This window comes from Gopherus evgoodei, chromosome 1 (genome assembly GCF_007399415.2).
Source record: "Gopherus evgoodei ecotype Sinaloan lineage chromosome 1, rGopEvg1_v1.p, whole genome shotgun sequence".
NCBI lineage: Eukaryota > Metazoa > Chordata > Testudines > Testudinidae > Gopherus > Gopherus evgoodei.
The window spans coordinates 308,684,965-308,702,344 of record NC_044322.1 but is presented as its reverse complement, the minus strand read 5'-3'; the positions used below and the strand labels follow the sequence as shown (position 1 = coordinate 308,702,344).

General features: G+C 47.4%; 1 protein-coding gene across 6 annotated transcripts in view; it reads right to left on the bottom strand.

Annotated features, from left to right (window-relative positions):
* Positions 1-16,471: 16,471 nt before the first annotated feature.
* The window catches only part of SLC38A1 (solute carrier family 38 member 1), a 52,672-nt gene continuing 51,763 nt past the window's right edge, over positions 16,472-17,380 (bottom strand). For all 6 annotated transcript variants that reach the window (XM_030548892.1, XM_030548897.1, XM_030548898.1 and 3 more), the window contains exon 16: positions 16,472-17,237. In XM_030548892.1, the coding sequence (XP_030404752.1) occupies positions 17,136-17,237 (102 nt within the window). In that variant the 3' untranslated portion in view covers positions 16,472-17,135. The remainder of the gene's footprint in view (positions 17,238-17,380) is intronic.

Here is a 17,380-nt window from a genome sequence, read left to right as displayed (position 1 = left end):
ATGCTGTTGCCTTCCTCCCTGCACCGTGCTGTGAAGGCGGCACAGGACCAGATGAGAGGCTCCCCGCTGCCTCGGGACACTCTCCTTTGGCACCGGGTCCTGCTCCCCCCAGGTCCTCGTACTCAGAGACCTCAGACTCAGAGGCAGACTCCTATCGCTCCAGCCGATTGCGGAGCAGGAGATCGGTGTCTGGGGTGAGCCACCAACGTTACCTGCAGTGGCAGCAACAATGGCAGCTGCCCTCGCAGTGGCCATTCTGGACTTCCTGGGCCTACCATCGGTCGGTAGGCCAGGCGTGTGGCCCTCGGTCACGGTCAGCTTCGGTGTCCTCGACGTTGGTGGCCCCGGCGCAGCTGCCTCCCCCCACCATTACTGGGCAGGGGTGTGCCATCGTCAAGTTCAGCACCCCCTAACCGGGCAGCGGCACCGGCTTTTGTTCGGGCTCCGCCGGCACCGCATGATACGCCAAGTCGCTCACTGGCAACCCCGGTACCAGCCGCGGTGCCGCATTTAGACTCGGAACCGGCACCGCAACCTCAATACCATGTGCCACAAGACTCAGAGGGGCTGCATGCACCGGAGGAAGGGCCGCTCCATGTAATCTCCTCGTCCTCCTCCCTGGACGAGGCGGTCTCGGGCACGCTGCAGCACTGGCCCTAGAGGACACTCGAATCCTCCAACAATTGCTTTGGCGAACAGCTCAAAGTCTCACAATCCAAGCAGAGGAGATTGAGGTGGACATGGACCCTGTAGTGGACATTCTGGCCTCCTCAGGGCCATCCAGGGTGGCCCTCCTGCTGATAAAGACTATAGCTGATACGTCCCGCACCCTATGGCAAACACCAGCCTCATTGGCCCCTACCGCCAAGAGGATGGAGCGGCGCTACTTTGTCCCTCTAAAGGGCATGAACACCTGTACACCCACCCTTCCCCGGACTCCCTGGTAATAGATGTGGCTAACTAGCGGGAGCGTCAAGGTTTTCAGGGGTCAACACCAAAGAGCAGGGACGCAAAAAGACTTGAGCTCTTTGGTAGAAAGGTGTACTCCACGGGGGGACTCCAGCTCCGCATTGCCAATCAACAGGCCGCAGTAAGCCGATATGGCCACAACACATGTTCGGCCACGTTGAAGTTTGCGGAGCTTCTTCCCCAGGACTCGAGATCAGAGTTTTCGGCCCTAGTGGAGGAGGGCAAACTGATCTCTCAAGCCTCCCTCCAGGCCGCCTTAGATGCAGCGGACTCAGCCTGGCGCACCCTGGCAACAGGCCTGGTCATGCTGTGGGGGCCTGGTTCCAGGTCTCGGGCCTGCCCTATGAGGTCCAGCAGACGATTCAAGACCTCCCCTTCGAAAGGCAGATGCTGTTTTCGGAGAAAACAGACAAACGTCTCCATAGCCAAGGACTCGAGGGCTACACTTCACTTGCTGGGCTTCATACCCCCGCGACCCAGCGCAGACAATTTAGGCCGCAGGCGGCCCCTCATCCATACCAGCCACAGACTTGCCAGGAGCTGAGGCACAGGCGGGGCAGAAATGGCAGGAAGCGTCACCAGCACCACCGCTCCGGCCAGACATCTGGCCAATCAAGACCACCATCTGGGCCTAGACCCCCTATTTGATGGTACAGTCAAGGGCGACCTACCAATTGAGACTCTGGATCCTTCCACCCCTACCTTTTGGGTCACGTCTATCCCACTTCTGCTGTGCCTGGTCCCGAATTACGTTGGACAAATGGGTGCTCCGCACGGTAGCGAGGGGATATTCTATCCAGTTCTTCTCCCTTCCGCCCCACCAACCTCCCTCCCTGTCCCTCTTCAGGGACCCTTCTCACGAGCAACTTCTAATTCAAGAAGTGAAGTCCCTCACGGAGGCAGGGGCGGTGGAGGAAGTCCCGCGGGAGCTCAGGGGCAAAGGCTTCTACTCCTAGTATTTTCTCATACAGAAGGCAAAAGGGGGCCTGAGACCCATCCTAGACTTGCGGCGGCTGAACAAGTTTGTGAGGAAACTCAAGTTCCGCATGGTCTCCCTGTCCTCGATCATCCCCTCCCTGGATCCAGGAGATTGGTATGCTGCCCTCGACTTAAAGAACGCCTATTTCCACATTGCCGTGGAATTATGGCATCGTCGGTACCTCAGGTTCATCGTGGCCAACGTCCATCTGCAGTTCACGGTGCTCCCGTTTGTCCTGTCAGCTGCTCCCAGGGTCTTCACGAAGTGCATGGCGGTCGCGGCGGCCTTCCCGCGCAGGCGGGGCATCCAAGCATTCCCCTACCTGGACGACTGGCTCATAAAGGGCCGCCCCAAGGAGCAGATAGAGACCCAGGTGTGCTTCATCAGGCGGACCTTTCTCAATCTTGGCCTCCTCTTGAACGAAGCCAAATCCACCCTGTCTCCGACGCAACAAATAGAATTCATAGGAGCGGTTCTGGACTCCACACACGCCAAAGCTTATCTGCCGGAGTCCAGGTTCCGTGCAATTTCCGAGCTCATCCTCGGACTGCACTGCTCCTCGGTCACCACGGTGCGAGTTTGCCTCCGGCTGCTGGGCCACATGGCGCATGCACCTATGTGGTGGTCCATGCCAGACTCCAGCTTTGCCCGCTGCAGTCCTGGTTGGTGACAGTTTATCGCCTGGGCAGGGACCCCCTGGACTCAGTGGTGTCCGTTCCCCGCTTGGTGCTGAGCTCGCTACAGTGGTAGCTTGACCCACCGGAAGTCTGCATGGGTGTCCCCTTCACTGCCTCGCAGCCCTCCCTCTCCCTGGTGACAGACGCCTCGGATCGAGGTTGGGGAGCGCACCTGGGACGCCTCAGGATGCAGGACTTGTGGTCGCCGGAGGACCTCAAGTTGCATATCAATGTCAGGGAGCTGAGAGCGGTCTCACCTGGCCGGCAGGTGTGTTTCAGTCCTTTCGGACAACACAGCTGCAGTCTTTTATATCAACAAACGGGGGTGCATGCTCCTCTCCCTTCTGCAGGGAAGCCCTCGCGCTGTGGGATTTCTTCGTTCACAATGCCACTCACCTGACGGCATTCTATCTTCCAGGGGAGCAGAACGGTTTGGCGGACACCCTCAGCCGCTTGTTCCAAGGTCACGAGTGGTCCTTCCGATGGGATGTGGTGCGCTCAATTTTCCAGCTCTGGGGCTTTCCCTGGTTAGACTTGTTTGCTTCAAGGGAAAACAGGAAGCGCCGATGGTTTTGCTCCCTCCTGGGCCGCAGTCGGGGGGGTCTCTGTCGGACGCCTTCCTTCAGCCATGGGAGGACGGTCTGCTCTATGCCTTCCCTCCGTTCCCCCTGATACACAGGGTGCTTTTAAAGGTTCGCAGGGATCACGCCAGGGTAATCCTGATAGCTCCAGCGTGGCCACACCAGCATTGGTACACGTCAGTCCTGCACATGTCCATTCAGGCGCCCCTGACGCTGCCCCTTCTCCCGGACCTGATCACGCAGGACCGGGGCTCCCTCCACCATCCGAACCTCGAGTCCCTTCACCTCACAGCCTGGATGCTCCATGGCTGAACCTGGTGGAGTTGCAGTGCTCCCAGCAGGTCAGGCAAGTGCTGCTGGGTAGCAGGAAGCCATCAACTAGGGTCACCTATCTGGCTAAATGGAAGCGCTTCTCCATATGGTTGGGTCAGCGGGGTCTCGACCTGCTGGGGGTACCAATTCCTGCTGTCCTTGACTATTTGCTTCACCTAAGACAACTGGGCCTCTCCCTTTCCTCCATTCACATTCACTTGGCGGCCATATCTCTTTTCATCCGGGAGAGGGGGGTGCCTCGGTGTTAGCAAACCTGCTGGTTGGGTGTTTCCTCAAGGGTATGGACAGGCTCTTCCCACATGTGCGTCAGCCGACCCCTGCTTGAGACCTAAATCTGGTCCTCTCCGTCCTCTCAGGGCCTCCCTTCAAGCCTCTGGCTTCATGTTCCCTGCTGTACCTGTTGTACAAGACCGGGCGATAACCTCGGCCTGACGGGTGTCGGAGCTTCAAGCGTTAACATCTGAGCCCCCGTACACAGTTTTCTGCAAGGACAAGGTCCAACTGAGGCCTCATCTGGCTTTCCTACCCAAGGTCGTTTCACAGTTCCACATGGGCCAAGATATCTTTCTCCCAGTGTTTTATCCGAAACCACACACCTCCAGCGAAGAGCGGAGGCTACACTCCCTGGATGTCCGCAGGGCCCTGGCCTTTTTCGTAGAGCGTACCAAGCCGTTCAGACGCTCAACCCAGCTCTTCATCGCAGTAGCAGAAAGGATGAAGGGGCTCCCAGTCTCCTCTCAGCGAATCTCTTAGTGGATCGCAACTTGCAGCCAGGAATGCTACCATATAGCTAAGACCCCTGTCCCTCCAGTCATGGCCCACTCCACTAGGGCGCAGGCCTGCTCTGCTGCGTTCCTGGCTCAGGTTCCGACTCGGGAGATTTGTAGAGCGGCCACGTGGTCCTCCATCCACATGTTCTCGTCTCACTATGCCATCACGTACCAGGCTAGGCATGACGCAGCCTTTGGTCGCGCAGTACGCCAGTCAGCAGTGATTTCCGACCCCATCTCCTAAGGTTAGGCTTGTGAGTCACCTACTTTGAATGGATATGAACAACCACTCGAAGAAGAAAAAATGGTTACCCACCTTTTTAGTAACTGTTGTTCTTCGAGATGTGGTGTTCATGTCTATTCCAACACCCACCCTCCTGCCCCTCTGTCGGAGTGCCGGCAAGAAGGAACTGAGGGGGTGAGGGGTCAGCGGGCCCCTTTATATGGCACTGTGGTGGCGCCACTCCAGGGGGCGCCTGGGCCAACCCTACGGATGCTGCTAGGGGAAAATCTTCCGGCTGGCGTGCACGCAGCGCGCGCGCACCTACTTTGAATGGACATGAACAACACATCTCGAAAAACAACAGTTACTAAAAGGTGGGTAACCGTTTTTTCCTATGTGTGTCATTCTACTAATCATTTATGGGAAAATAAGGGCTATAGACATACATATGAAAGGCCTCCATGGAGTTACTCTGTGACATCAGTGTAACTGAGAGCAGCATTTGGCTCTGCAAACAGTTGTACTTAAGTTTTTCTTCAGCTACCATTGTATCAGACATATCCAGAATGGTGAGAGTGAGCTAAGGATCCCTTAGATGAGCATACACAAAATACACCTTTTGGTTCATTTACTGTTACCAAACTTGCATGTGCTATTTAAATGGCACTAGTTGCATATGTTGAGATTCCCAGTGTGCTGTATAGGAATAATGCTGTTAGTGATCATTCTCCCATTTCTCAAGGGAAGTGCTTAGCAAGGGTCATGAAACTGCTGATTTTCATTGGGAGGGGGAGCACATGACCCACAAGACAGTAATGTATTGACTCCGTATAGAGGTATTGGATTTTGTCAGCCAAAGCCTTTTAGTAGCTTTCTGTATCCTCCTTGCTAATAGTGAACCAAAGTGAGATTTGTTTCTATAGAAACAAGAGGGGAAATGCTGAGAGAGAGTGTCAGAGGCCCACAAAGGCTTTTACAATCTTTCATTTGGTTCTTTTACTAACATCTCAATATTGGAAGAATAACTGCTACCAACACTGGTGAGCAGAGTATTTTAAATCTGGCTTCTATTAACAGAAATCCTGTGGTCAAAGTGAGAATTGCAGAAGGCTCCACCAGCAGCATAAATGGGGCTGTTCCACTGCATGGGGATGGAGAGAAGGGCAGGCTGTAGAGTGTTGTAAGGAATCCACATCCTGTGTGTCATGGCGCTGTGAACTGAGAGGCTTGAAGTGGAGATGTCAATTCTGATCCTCCTGGCACAACCCTCTGTCCCCTCTCCCACTGGAAGAGGGCAGGGAGACAGCCGCTATGAAGACTACTGCAGCCTGATGACTTGTGTCCATCCGCACCCGCCTCCCTGCTCAAAGCCAATTGAACAGGGGAGGGCTGAGTTCATCATGTTTAGTTCAGAGAAGCACTTACACAGTAGCTAGAGGAATTTTATTTAATTAGAGATTTACTTACAAAGAAGCTGTGAACTTCTGAAGGACCAGCAGCTGCAGATGTGGGGATGTATTCTCCCCCAGGTACATCTGTACAATCCCACTGACTTTATGGGGTTAAACATGTGACTTCAGTGGGGCTGAACAGAGGGAACAATGTAGTTCATGGTTTTTCACACCTTACATGTCACTTTCTGTACATGCTAGTAAAATATTTAATGAGCTAGGAAAACAGGCCAAGATTTTCAAAAGCAACTAATGACTTTGGCTACCTCAGTGTTTGGGTGGCTAACTTGAGACACCCATAGGGGTCTGATTTTTTCCAGAGGCTTTTTCTGAAAATCAAGTCTCACTGTATGTTTCAAATCAGGAACCCAAACCCTGAGGCAGCCAAAATCACTGGTCACTTCTGAAAGTCTTGGCCAAAGCTTGCACATAAAATTGAAAAAATAAATTACAATTTTAGAGCTTGGTTCTGCGTTTCTTACACAAGTAAAACTTCCATTGACTGTGAGGCACCCGAGGAAATAGATGCAGACTTACTGGACTGGACCCAGGGCTGTCCCTAGCCATTTTAGTGCCCTATACAGCCCCCATGCGGGAGGGATGTGTGGGGCTGCCCCGAGGCCTCCACATAATTGGGGGGGACTGGCCCCAGGCCTCCATGTGGGGGGATGGCTTGGGAGGCAGGGAGGAACCACCCCCCAGCATGAGCAGGCAGAGCAGAGTGGGTTGGGGCCGGGTTGCTCCACTTCCTGGTGAGTGCAGGGCAGGCCTGACCCCGCACTCATGGGGCTGCGGGGAGTGGAGTGACCCAGCCCCAGCCTGCTCCACTCCTCTGGCTCCCAGCCACGCCGCTGGTGAGTGTTGGGGCGCAGTTCCCCTCCTGCTCAGCCTTGGGGTATGGTGGGCAGTCCTCAGGAGAGTGGGGGAGGGGCTGGGGCAGAGCAGGGGCCGGGGCCATAGGGAAGAGGCGAAGCAGGGGCTGGAGTAGCTGCATACTTTGCATATGGGTAGGGACAGCCCTGACTGGACCATGTGGAAGCTGACCCCAATAATCAGTGTACACAGAGAGCTGTTCGCACAAAATATAGTGTGTACAGGGTATGGGTCTTCAGAGATTATATATGAAGCTATTTACTTGTGTCTTATCCAGATGCAGCCACAAATTCCTTGAATGGTTAAAAATAAATTGCTCCTGCTGCTATGATTCTGAGTGGTATATTCACACAGTTCCATTCTGGCTTGAAATTACAGTGTATTTACTTCAAGGTGCTTCTCTTGAACTGTATTAAAACCCGTTTGAGTTCTGTCTGCTCACACCTTCCACACTACAGCTTGGTTGAGCTCTCATGCTAGCCTCAGTGCCTGGCAGTACCTTCTGTCACCTCTTTGGAATGCTGTCTCACAGGTGATTATTTTCTTGATGGCCGTTTCTATGGTGCTGCAAACTATAAAGTTGTTTTCTGTCAGGGGCGAGGGAAGGGAGGCCTCATTAATTTTGCTGCAGTTCAGTGTCAGTTCCTGCAACAAAACTGGCAAGCTTGTGGGATGTTTTATTTGAAGATTTTGCTGTTTCTGTGGCATTTGTAAGAGGCACCTATAAAATGCACAATTGGTTGCAGTACTCCTAAGAACCTGGAAATATTCTACCCGTGTGTTATATAGGAAATATAGAATGGTCTGCTATAAAGGTTCTTTCAGCATGAATTTGAGCTGGATGCATTATTCATCAGTGGCAAAACCACAAATGAGTTATATAGGTCATGCCAATGAGTCCCAGTGGACCCTTCATGCCAAACCACACCATTGGGACTATTCTCTGTATCCCCCCACCAATAAAGCTAGTACCAAGCCTTAGTACCATGGCCAATATTTTCTAAAGTTTTAGTGGGTGCATGTAGCAAGCCATGCTGGTAAAATGGCAGCTTTGAGACACATTTTCAAAAAGGGTCTGTTAGCTGAACACAAGTCCCCTGCATGTGAGAGAGGAAATCAGATGGGTAGGGGCAAGTGTAGCCTGGAGCACTCAAGATGGATTTTCAGAAGGGCACAAAACCTGTCCATACATCTGACCTGGTGCTGCTCTAGTCATGACAGGGCCATGACTAACTCACCAGGCTGAAGTTAACGTGCACCAGCAAGTCACTGTCCAAGATGGACGATGGATGCTAGGGGAACACACTCCTAAATGAAGAGTCGAGAGAGAGTTGGAAACAGGTAGGTAGGTAGCTAACACTTTCCTACTGGGCTTGGGATATAGAGTTGAGCAGAGAAAAGTGGCAGGGCATAATCCAGGAGTGAGGGGGTTCTTGGGGCTATATAATCTTGGAATGTTGTTTCTGCAGTATGAGACATTCCAGTTTTATTTTCTAATGAAGTGAAGATGCCGTGTGTGGTCATGGTTATGGAGGAAGGGGTGGTCTTCCTGGTAGCAAGGGCCAATAGCCAGCAGGTCTTGGAAAATCAGTTCAGTGAAGTTCTTAAGTGGACTCTGATCAATAAGGAACCAAGTCAGGCCTGTAAAGCTGCCTTGCTCAGTGGACTGGATTGCACAGTGGCCTTCCTCAGGAGTAGCTCTTACTCCTGCCTATTCCAATTTATTTCTTTGCCATCTTATCTAAATCTAACTCAAGCAACACATTTTTTCTGAGCATTCTGGTAATCCCCTATTTTTTAAGCAATAAATCCTGATGAGCTGAAAGTCAAGGACCATTAAACCAGTAAGAAGACTGCCGTTCCTAGCCAAAGCTATGGCATTTATAAATTTATTATTTTCTCTAAATTGAAACAGAAAGATAAGGTGTTTGATTTTAATACTTATGATGAATGTCAGACTAAAAGCTTCTGTTTAACAATTCTGTAACCCATGATACACCCTCCAGGAGGCTCTGCTTTTGCCACAAAGCCCTCTAGCACAAATCCCATGGTCTGAGTGGGGACTGCTGGCAGTTTTGAATTATGCAGCACAACTGATGCTGCTCCACTGCGTGGTAATGGGGGAAGAGGACAGGTTATACGACAACAGGGAATCAAAATCCTGTGTCATGGAGCCGTGCTTGGAAGTCCTTATCACTCATCCTTATTGCTCCCAACCCCCAGTACCTCTTACAAGCTCTCTTGCAGTTGTCTTAACATATACTACAGCCTGAGGAGCAAGAGGGAATATCTTCCTGCCCTGGGCTCTCCAAATGAGGAAAGAAAGGGGATGGGAGAGAAAATTGCTTCTCTGTTTAAGTTTCCAGTTTCACCAATTCACACTCCCCTACCCAGTAATGTATGGAGCAAAGATGGTAATTAAGAATGCCCTCTGAAAGTGGAAATGGTGCAGTTCTGCCAAACGAGGGGGGCTGGGTTAGCAGATGCTGAATAGAGGGATGCATGTTGCATGGAGCCCTGCTCCATGAGGGCTTCCTAGGCTAATGTGCATGGAGAGGGATTGGAGGCATGGCAGAGGTTGGTCAAGGATGTTTTTGATGCATGGCTCCTCTGGCTCCTTTCCCTCCCTCCTGAGGTGGATGAATGGGTGCTAGGAAAAGATTCCTTTTTATTTTAAACCCCCCCCCCCCACATAGTACCCTTTCATTCAGTTGAGTTATTCAGGGAGAAGATTTTAGACCGAAGGTGGGATTGTAGCCACTAATTCATTCCACGAGCACTGTTCACCATGACCGGAGCTATAGTTTATACTAGTGACTTAAAGGTGAAAAAGAATTTTTTCCCAAAGCACCTAGGTGTCAATGGAAGTCCGTGAGATTCAGCTGACTTTGAAAATGTTATCCAATCCCACTTATCAATTCCCTGAGAGTCTAGTACACCTGGTACCCAGGGCTGCAAGCCTTGAGTTCAGTGGGATTACTTGCATAAATACTACTCCACATGAGTAAGAGCTGCTAGCTCATGCTGTTTAAGAGATTGTAACAAACACATATTTGTCCCCTTGAAAGAATGAATGTAACATTCTCATTATTTTTGATCACATTTTTAATGTTTAAAAACTATATTGGTAACAGATTACAGAACTTATTTATTTACACACAAACTGGGAAACACTGTAATCTATTTGCTTATGTTTAACATGAACAGCACAAAGTATAGTGACATTAGCAGGAGCAAAAGATCACCCATGAGTCAAGACATATTTGCAAACCCCATTGGAAATTACCTGGCATCAAGTGTACATCACACTGTAGTGTTTGTACTGCAGCTGGGCGAACCTTAACTTACATAGGGACTCTAGAAAATGGATTTAGTATAAACAATCTAAAGTTCAAGTCTTATGAAAAAATACCTTTTACCGTCTGTATCTTGGCTGAAACACTGTATACATGCAGCAGTTTGAAAAGCTCTGTAAAAGCAACTAATACATTTTCCTTCAAATTTGTGCTCATGTTTAAAACAAATATTACTGCAAGACTTGTTCTTATCCTAGACTACAAAGCAAGCTTGGAAAATAACTATTTATTTAGACCCGTTTCTCAACTTTTATTTTTCATAAATACTGAATACTATATTGTACAGTGTTAACATGGTATGGAATATGCTCGATCACTTTGTCTCTAGCTCCTATTTCTAAAGCATGATTATTTTAGTGGGTGAAATTCACCTGGTGCAGCAAGGCCTGTTCAAGATACTAGTGCTACTTGATTACTACCAACAATCTAGGAGGTGACTAGGCATTGTGTGGGTCCTTTGCACAGGGAGTAATTTCACCCATCATGAGCATTGTTTGAATAATTTGCTATTGAGAAAATATGAATACAGGCATTAGCATTGAATTCTAATAAATTCATTGGACTATATTGAAAAAATGCAGCCATTTTCTTGCTACATTCATCAATATAATTATAGTTTTAGGTTTAAAGTTTACTTGAGGCAACAATGATAAAGATAAAGGGGAGGGGATGTACATTTTGCTATGTGAGAAGCTAAAGTATTCATGTTTCTGTTCAAATTTGGATATAAACACCTATTTTTGTTAATACGCAGTGACTAACATCTATTTCATAGGGGATAAACAATAGCAAAAATATACAGCATCCTATTTATTTACAATATATATATATATACATACACACATAAAAATGAAACATTTCATACAATACCACACAGCTGCATAGATTCTTCTTTAGAAACAAACATGTGCACAGTGTGTGAATGTTCAGACCGTTTCAGCCCTGTACTTATTAATTTGATACCATTTTCACAGTTTCTAATGAAAGCCTTCCATTTTGATACAAATAAAACATTCTTTGTATATATTATAGGGAAAAGGTTTTCCTGATGCAAAGTGCTCTTGGGAACTTTTGCATGAGCTTCTTGGTAGCAGGAAAGAAGAGCCATTATTGGTATTGTTGATGGAATAGAATATACATTGTTGTGGGTTGGTCCTAAGGATACCAGTGTTAGGATTTGGAACTAGATTGGGGTCATTCAAAATCAGAAGGCTTTTTGCCAAGATGCTCTTTCGTCTTAATATAAGATTAAAGCAATTAGTCTTTGCAGATTTAGGATGGGCTATAGATACCATTATATATAATTAATTATTCATACAGCACCATAAATACGTATGGTGCTTCGTGTCATGAGGCAGATGTACAGATGAAACCCATGCTGTCCCCAAACATGTTTTCAGAGTTTCATTTAGATGTATGACCGATCAAAATAGAACACACACGTATCATTATTAAGCTCAGAAAATCAACTTTCTGGAGTAGATGGATATCCTGAAGGGTAGGAATTACCCTTCTGGCAAGGGGCCAGAACAAGGGTTGTGTACCACTGAGATCCCCCTTGCATCCTCAAATTAGGGCTTATGTGGCACATAGGTCTTGTGCAGACCCATCTGTCCACTTCATCCCAAAACAGTGTTACTTCCAAGATTCTAGGTCCAAAATTGTAATAAAGTTTACTTATTTATGTTTATAAACAGGCAGGAGGAGAGAAGGGAGAGATAGCTTCTTCATTTCTCTCCACAGCTCACTGTCAATGAAATGCTAGTCAAGATCAAAAGCAGAGGATTTTATGGGCCAGATCTGCAGCTGGTGTCAGTCAACATAACACTAGATCATGATCTACTCCTAAAACCTTATTAGGAACTCCTGCTTGGAACTACTCCCTCCCTCCTTCTCCCACCACTTTCCAGTAACCGTAACAGAACAGGTTAACTAGTTTCATGTCCAGTCTATGAATCTGCAGTGTCCACAATAGTGACAAGCTCTCTAGAAAAGGAAAGCATGCTGCCACCTACTAAGTAGATACAGTACTCTGGATCCTACTAATTTAACAGAGGAACTCCTATAGCATTTTACAGTGCTCTTAAAAGCCTAGCTAAAATGTGGGATTCATACTTTTGTTAGCTATAAGTTCACTATTTCAAACAAACTGAATAATAGCAGTACATTTTACAGATAACCTTATATAGTGATTTGACCGTTACAGCAGGGTCTATTGCATTCTGTTAAGAATGTATAAACCTGATGAGAAGATAAAGCATTATTTCACAGTCTGTACCACAGACATCTACATACATATTATTCCTTTGCATAAATAGCTATATATACACAAGTCCAGTAAATCAGTCTGAGTGAAATCCCCCCACCCCCAACCCCATGTACAGGGTCAGCACACAGCCTGTTTAAGGACTGAGCCCATCTTACACCCTTTCAGGGCAGAAATGATGATGGTCCTATGCCTAGTGGAAATTGCACTCAGTGCATAAATCCTACTAATTAAATTTATTTTATTCAGTAAGACTGCATTATGCAAATTGAAGGGGACAAAGTGGGTGAGGAAGAAGTAAAGAGGGAGAGTGCCCAACACCCATTGAATATCAGTGGGAGTTGGGCATCTAACTCATTTGTGCCTTTGAAAGTCCTCCTCAGTATCTCCTCTGTCACAGTCCCATCAACTCAGTTATTTCTACTGTCAGTAGTAGAAGGAAGGAAAAGGGAAGTAGGAGGACAACCCCAGAGTACTTGTGGGATAAAACAGTCACCTATGAAATTTTCACAGGTTAAAGTTAGTCTTTTAGGGTTTGTGTACACTACAAACCTAAGTTTACTTATATTAGGTCAGCTTACATCCATCACAGTAATTAATGTGGTGGTGCATGTCTACACTACCCTCTTTGGGTTGGTGGTGCATGGCCTCACTAGGAGCATTTCTGCTGACCTAATAGGGGGCAGCGTGGGGAGCTGAGAGCCTGGTCTCTTGAGCTCTGCTGGCAACTCCCTGCCTGGAGCCTAGCTGCCCCACAAGCTCCTAGCAGGCTGTCCCCCTTTGCTTCCCAGTCCTCGCTGAGAGTGGAACAAAGCTGTTTGAGGCTTTTCACCTCCATATTTCCCACAGGGAGCCGGGGGAAACCGCCTGGGGCTTCTCACCATTGGGGAGCAGCGTGCAGCTGCCTTGGCTTCTTGCCACTCCCCTCACCAAAAGCTTGCACGGGGCCGCTTAAGCTTCTCACCCTGACTCCAGCTGGGAGAAGGATCCAGCTGCCCATCTCTCCAGAACAGCAGGGCTCCTGTTGTGAAATTGACATGAAAGCTGATGTAAGAGATGCAGTGTCTACACAGACACTGCACTGCACTAACTACACTGACATAAACCTTATCCCTCTCGGGAAGGTGGAGTTATGATGTCGGCATAGTAGGGCACTTACATTGGCGGGACAAGGCTGTAGTATGTACACTGACATAATTAGGTTGACATAAGCTGCCTTATTTTGACCTGTGTAGCATAGACAGCCCATAGGGCTAGACCCTTACAGGTCCTGAGCACCTCCTGCAAGTTGCTAAGTGACCTCAACTCCCAGTGATTTTAAGCGATGTAAGGACAAGGCAATAGGAGTGAAGGCAATTCAGCAGCTCACAGGAAACTCAATTATCTTGAAGTATCAGGTCTGTACAAAGAAAAAACTGTAGTGACAAATAATATCTATAGATATGATTGCTAATCCTAGTCTCTTTTTCCTTATAGTGTGAGTATAAAATGAATCAACCACTGAAAATGAGTGATCACAAATTGGCAGATACACCTGAACTTATGAAGGGCATCATTCAACCCTGAATGTGCACCTGTACTCCTGTTAGCCATTAGTTCTATTGCTAGCGTAACCCTTCTGCCACGTGGAGCCAGCAGCAACAAGGGCCAGGTTCAGTATCTAGTGGTTCCTTTTCAACAGAAGGACACAAAACCGGCTTGAGTCCCCACCCAGTGACCTGGGACAATTACACACAACCCCTCTGGATGCCTCTAAGAGAGAACACTTCCTCTCTCACAAGCACAGAGTCTGAGTGTAGCAAAAACTTTTAATAAAAGGAGGGAAGTAACTCAGAATTAATTTGGGAAAACACTGCAACTAGGGTTCATAAACCCAAACCATGAGCAAAAGACCCACCCCAAGTAATTTGGGCAGTGTCCTTTCGCCTCAGGTTCTTAAGTCCAGCAACTCAAGTCCCTTCAACGTGCCTATCCCTTCTCTGTACCCCACTCACAGTTGCTGTCCTTGGCCAGTGCAGCCCCAGAGTTCAGAGGTTCATCTGCAGAGTTCACCTCCCACGCTGTGTGGAAGTGGGGGGTGTGGTATAAGGAGGCACCTTACATGCCCCAGTGGCCACTTGCCGCACCTCTCTGCAGGTCTCTGCTCTGGCCCTCTCCAACAGCCTCTCTGCCAGCCACCCGCCAAGATGTCTCTCACTGATTTCAACTGTTAGTGGAGGAGCCTCACTGCTGGTGCACACTGGCCAGTCTCTTGCATTAGAGACACTATCCCAAAGTAGGTCTAATACTTAGACCTGGGTATCAGTGATTTCAGCTCTGCAGCATGTAACAAGACTCTCAATTGAATCTAAATTAACTCTATTATACCATGGAGAGAGGAAGGGTCAAACAGTGTCTAAGACCCTTAAACAAGGCCCACCCTCTCTCTAGTCATTAGACTTTGGAACCCATGTCCTCTGCCTAGCAAGTGCCGTTCAGTTGAGCACCTCCTGCAAGTTGCTAAGTGACCTCAACTCCCAGTGATTTTAAGCGATGTAAGGACAAGGCAATAGGAGTGAAGGCAATTCAGCAGCTCACAGGAAACTAGGTCTAATACTTCCACTGGGGTATGCCAGGTACAGTTCTGCTGCCCTCGGTTCACACAACAAGGATAACAACGCTTTATTATTCCTGCCCCAATAACAAGGAGACTGGGGACCCAACTCCAACCATAAGTGATCATTTGGGCAGGCAATCCCATCATGCTGAACACCTAGGCAGGGTGGGTGTGTCCAGGCAAACGAGATCAGCTTCTGAAGTCTTTTTCCACAGCTCACCACTAGATGTCAAGGAAGAGCACATTCAGACTCTGTTTACACTAGGACAGGGATCGGCAACCTTTGGCACACGGCCCGCCAGGGTAAGCCCCCTGGCAGTCCAGACCGGTTTGTTTACCTTCTGCATCCACAGGTTCGGCCAATCGCAGCTCCCACTGGCTGTGGTTCACCACTCCAGGTCAATGGGGGCTGCAGGAGGCAGCAGCCAGCACATCCCTCAGCCCGCGTCACTTCCCGCAGCCCCCATTGGCCTGGAGTGACTAACTGCAGCTAGTGGGAGCTGCAATTGGCCGAACCTGCGGATGCAGAAGGTAAACAAACTGGCCCAGCCCACCGGGGGCTTACCCTGGCAGGCTGTGAGACAAAGGTTGCCGATCCTTGCACTAGCACCCTAGCACACATTTGACAGCAGAATTCAGACTCTAATTCACACATCAAGAACAATACAACATGAACAAATGTGTGTCCCTGGTAGTACATTATTACTAAAAATGATTCGGTGTGTGATGATAAAGATCACCTGCTTAGTACCTGAATCTCTAACCTGAGCCATTCTCCAAACTGACAATACGCCACAACATAATGCAAAGTTAGAGTGGCTCTGCAAATAATTTATAGCTATTTTTGTTTGATCCTGAAGAAACAGAAATAGGCTTTTTAAATATAAAAATGTGTTCTATTTAGAGATGTTAAAAAAATCTGGCTTGATTCCAATTAAGAATCCAGTTTTGCATAAGGACCTGATCCTGTTCCCACTGGAGTCAAAAACTCACATTGACTTCAATCGGAGGAGGGCTAACCCGAAAAGGTTAACTTAAACTTCTTTACAGGGTCAGCCTTAGGTATATGCAAAACTATCCTAAAGGAAAAGGCAGTAAGTATGACTAAAGGCGGTGTTTTTTGATATAACTGGAATTTTTCATTTTTTTCTTGAAAAGTGTAGATGTATTTAGTAAATATTGGTTTACATGGAAGAAAATCATATTTCTGAATCTTTCCTTTCACACAAAAATGAGCTCTGCCTTCTCCTGGTTGGTTTCAAATGTTCAGTGCTCTGTACCAAGTCTGTTTCTAGTCAGCTTCAAAAGGATTAGTGATATTTGATATTCCTCTTGGTCTAAGGTCACTCATGGTTGAGTATGTGTCTCTGTATGGTGATTTGATGTACTATCAGTTCAACCATTTGGACTGGCTGCTCCAATTACTTTTTTTTTTTTTTTTACACCACAAAGAGCAGCACCAATACAGGACATACTTTTATCTAACACCAGCTGATGCTTTCATGGTGCCCTTCATATAAACACTCCAGAATGCTACACTTACTAAATGAGGGGAAATGGTTTACAAAATAGTAATGAAAAGCCAGATTAAATGTATGCAATTTAAGAGTACAGTTTTGGTTAAAAAAAGATGGTGAGAGCTGAACATCATTTGTGAAAACGATTCTAGAATCTGGATTTGCAAAACAAAAAACAAATACAGGTCTTGCTCCAAGGGACTAAATATTATGGTTTGGAAGTTTTAGGACTAGTATTAGAACAATCTAATTCATGGCCAGAAGAGTAAAAATTAATTATGATTGGAAACAAGTAGCAAAGCCATGTAAACCCTTGCAGACAATCAACACAAACTTAACATTGATTTGATAACTCACTGGAATTGGAGAAACTGATATTGCTGTTGGGAAAATGGGCATTTTCTGCAAGCAAATACATCTATATCAGTATTTCATTATTTGGATTTGATTTGAGTAAACTCATAATGGATGGGATAGATAAAACAGAAGGGTGGTGATTCTGGTGAGTACCAAACAGGGATGTATCCTTTTCAGCATGTTGACTTCAGTTGCCTGCAGCACTGTCTCCTGAGTGCACCCAGTCATAGATAACCAAAGGAATGCTCACTAGGGAAAACAATATTCCTAATGCCATGAAAAGAGAAGCCTGAAAGAAAAAAGGAATGGAGCCTTTCAGCTAAGGTAACAGTTTTCTTAGAGAGACTTAAAAATTGATACTGGGATTCAAAATTACAAATGAAAACAAAGCTCTGAATTCCTTGTTAAGCACTGAGAATGAAAATTTCCTCC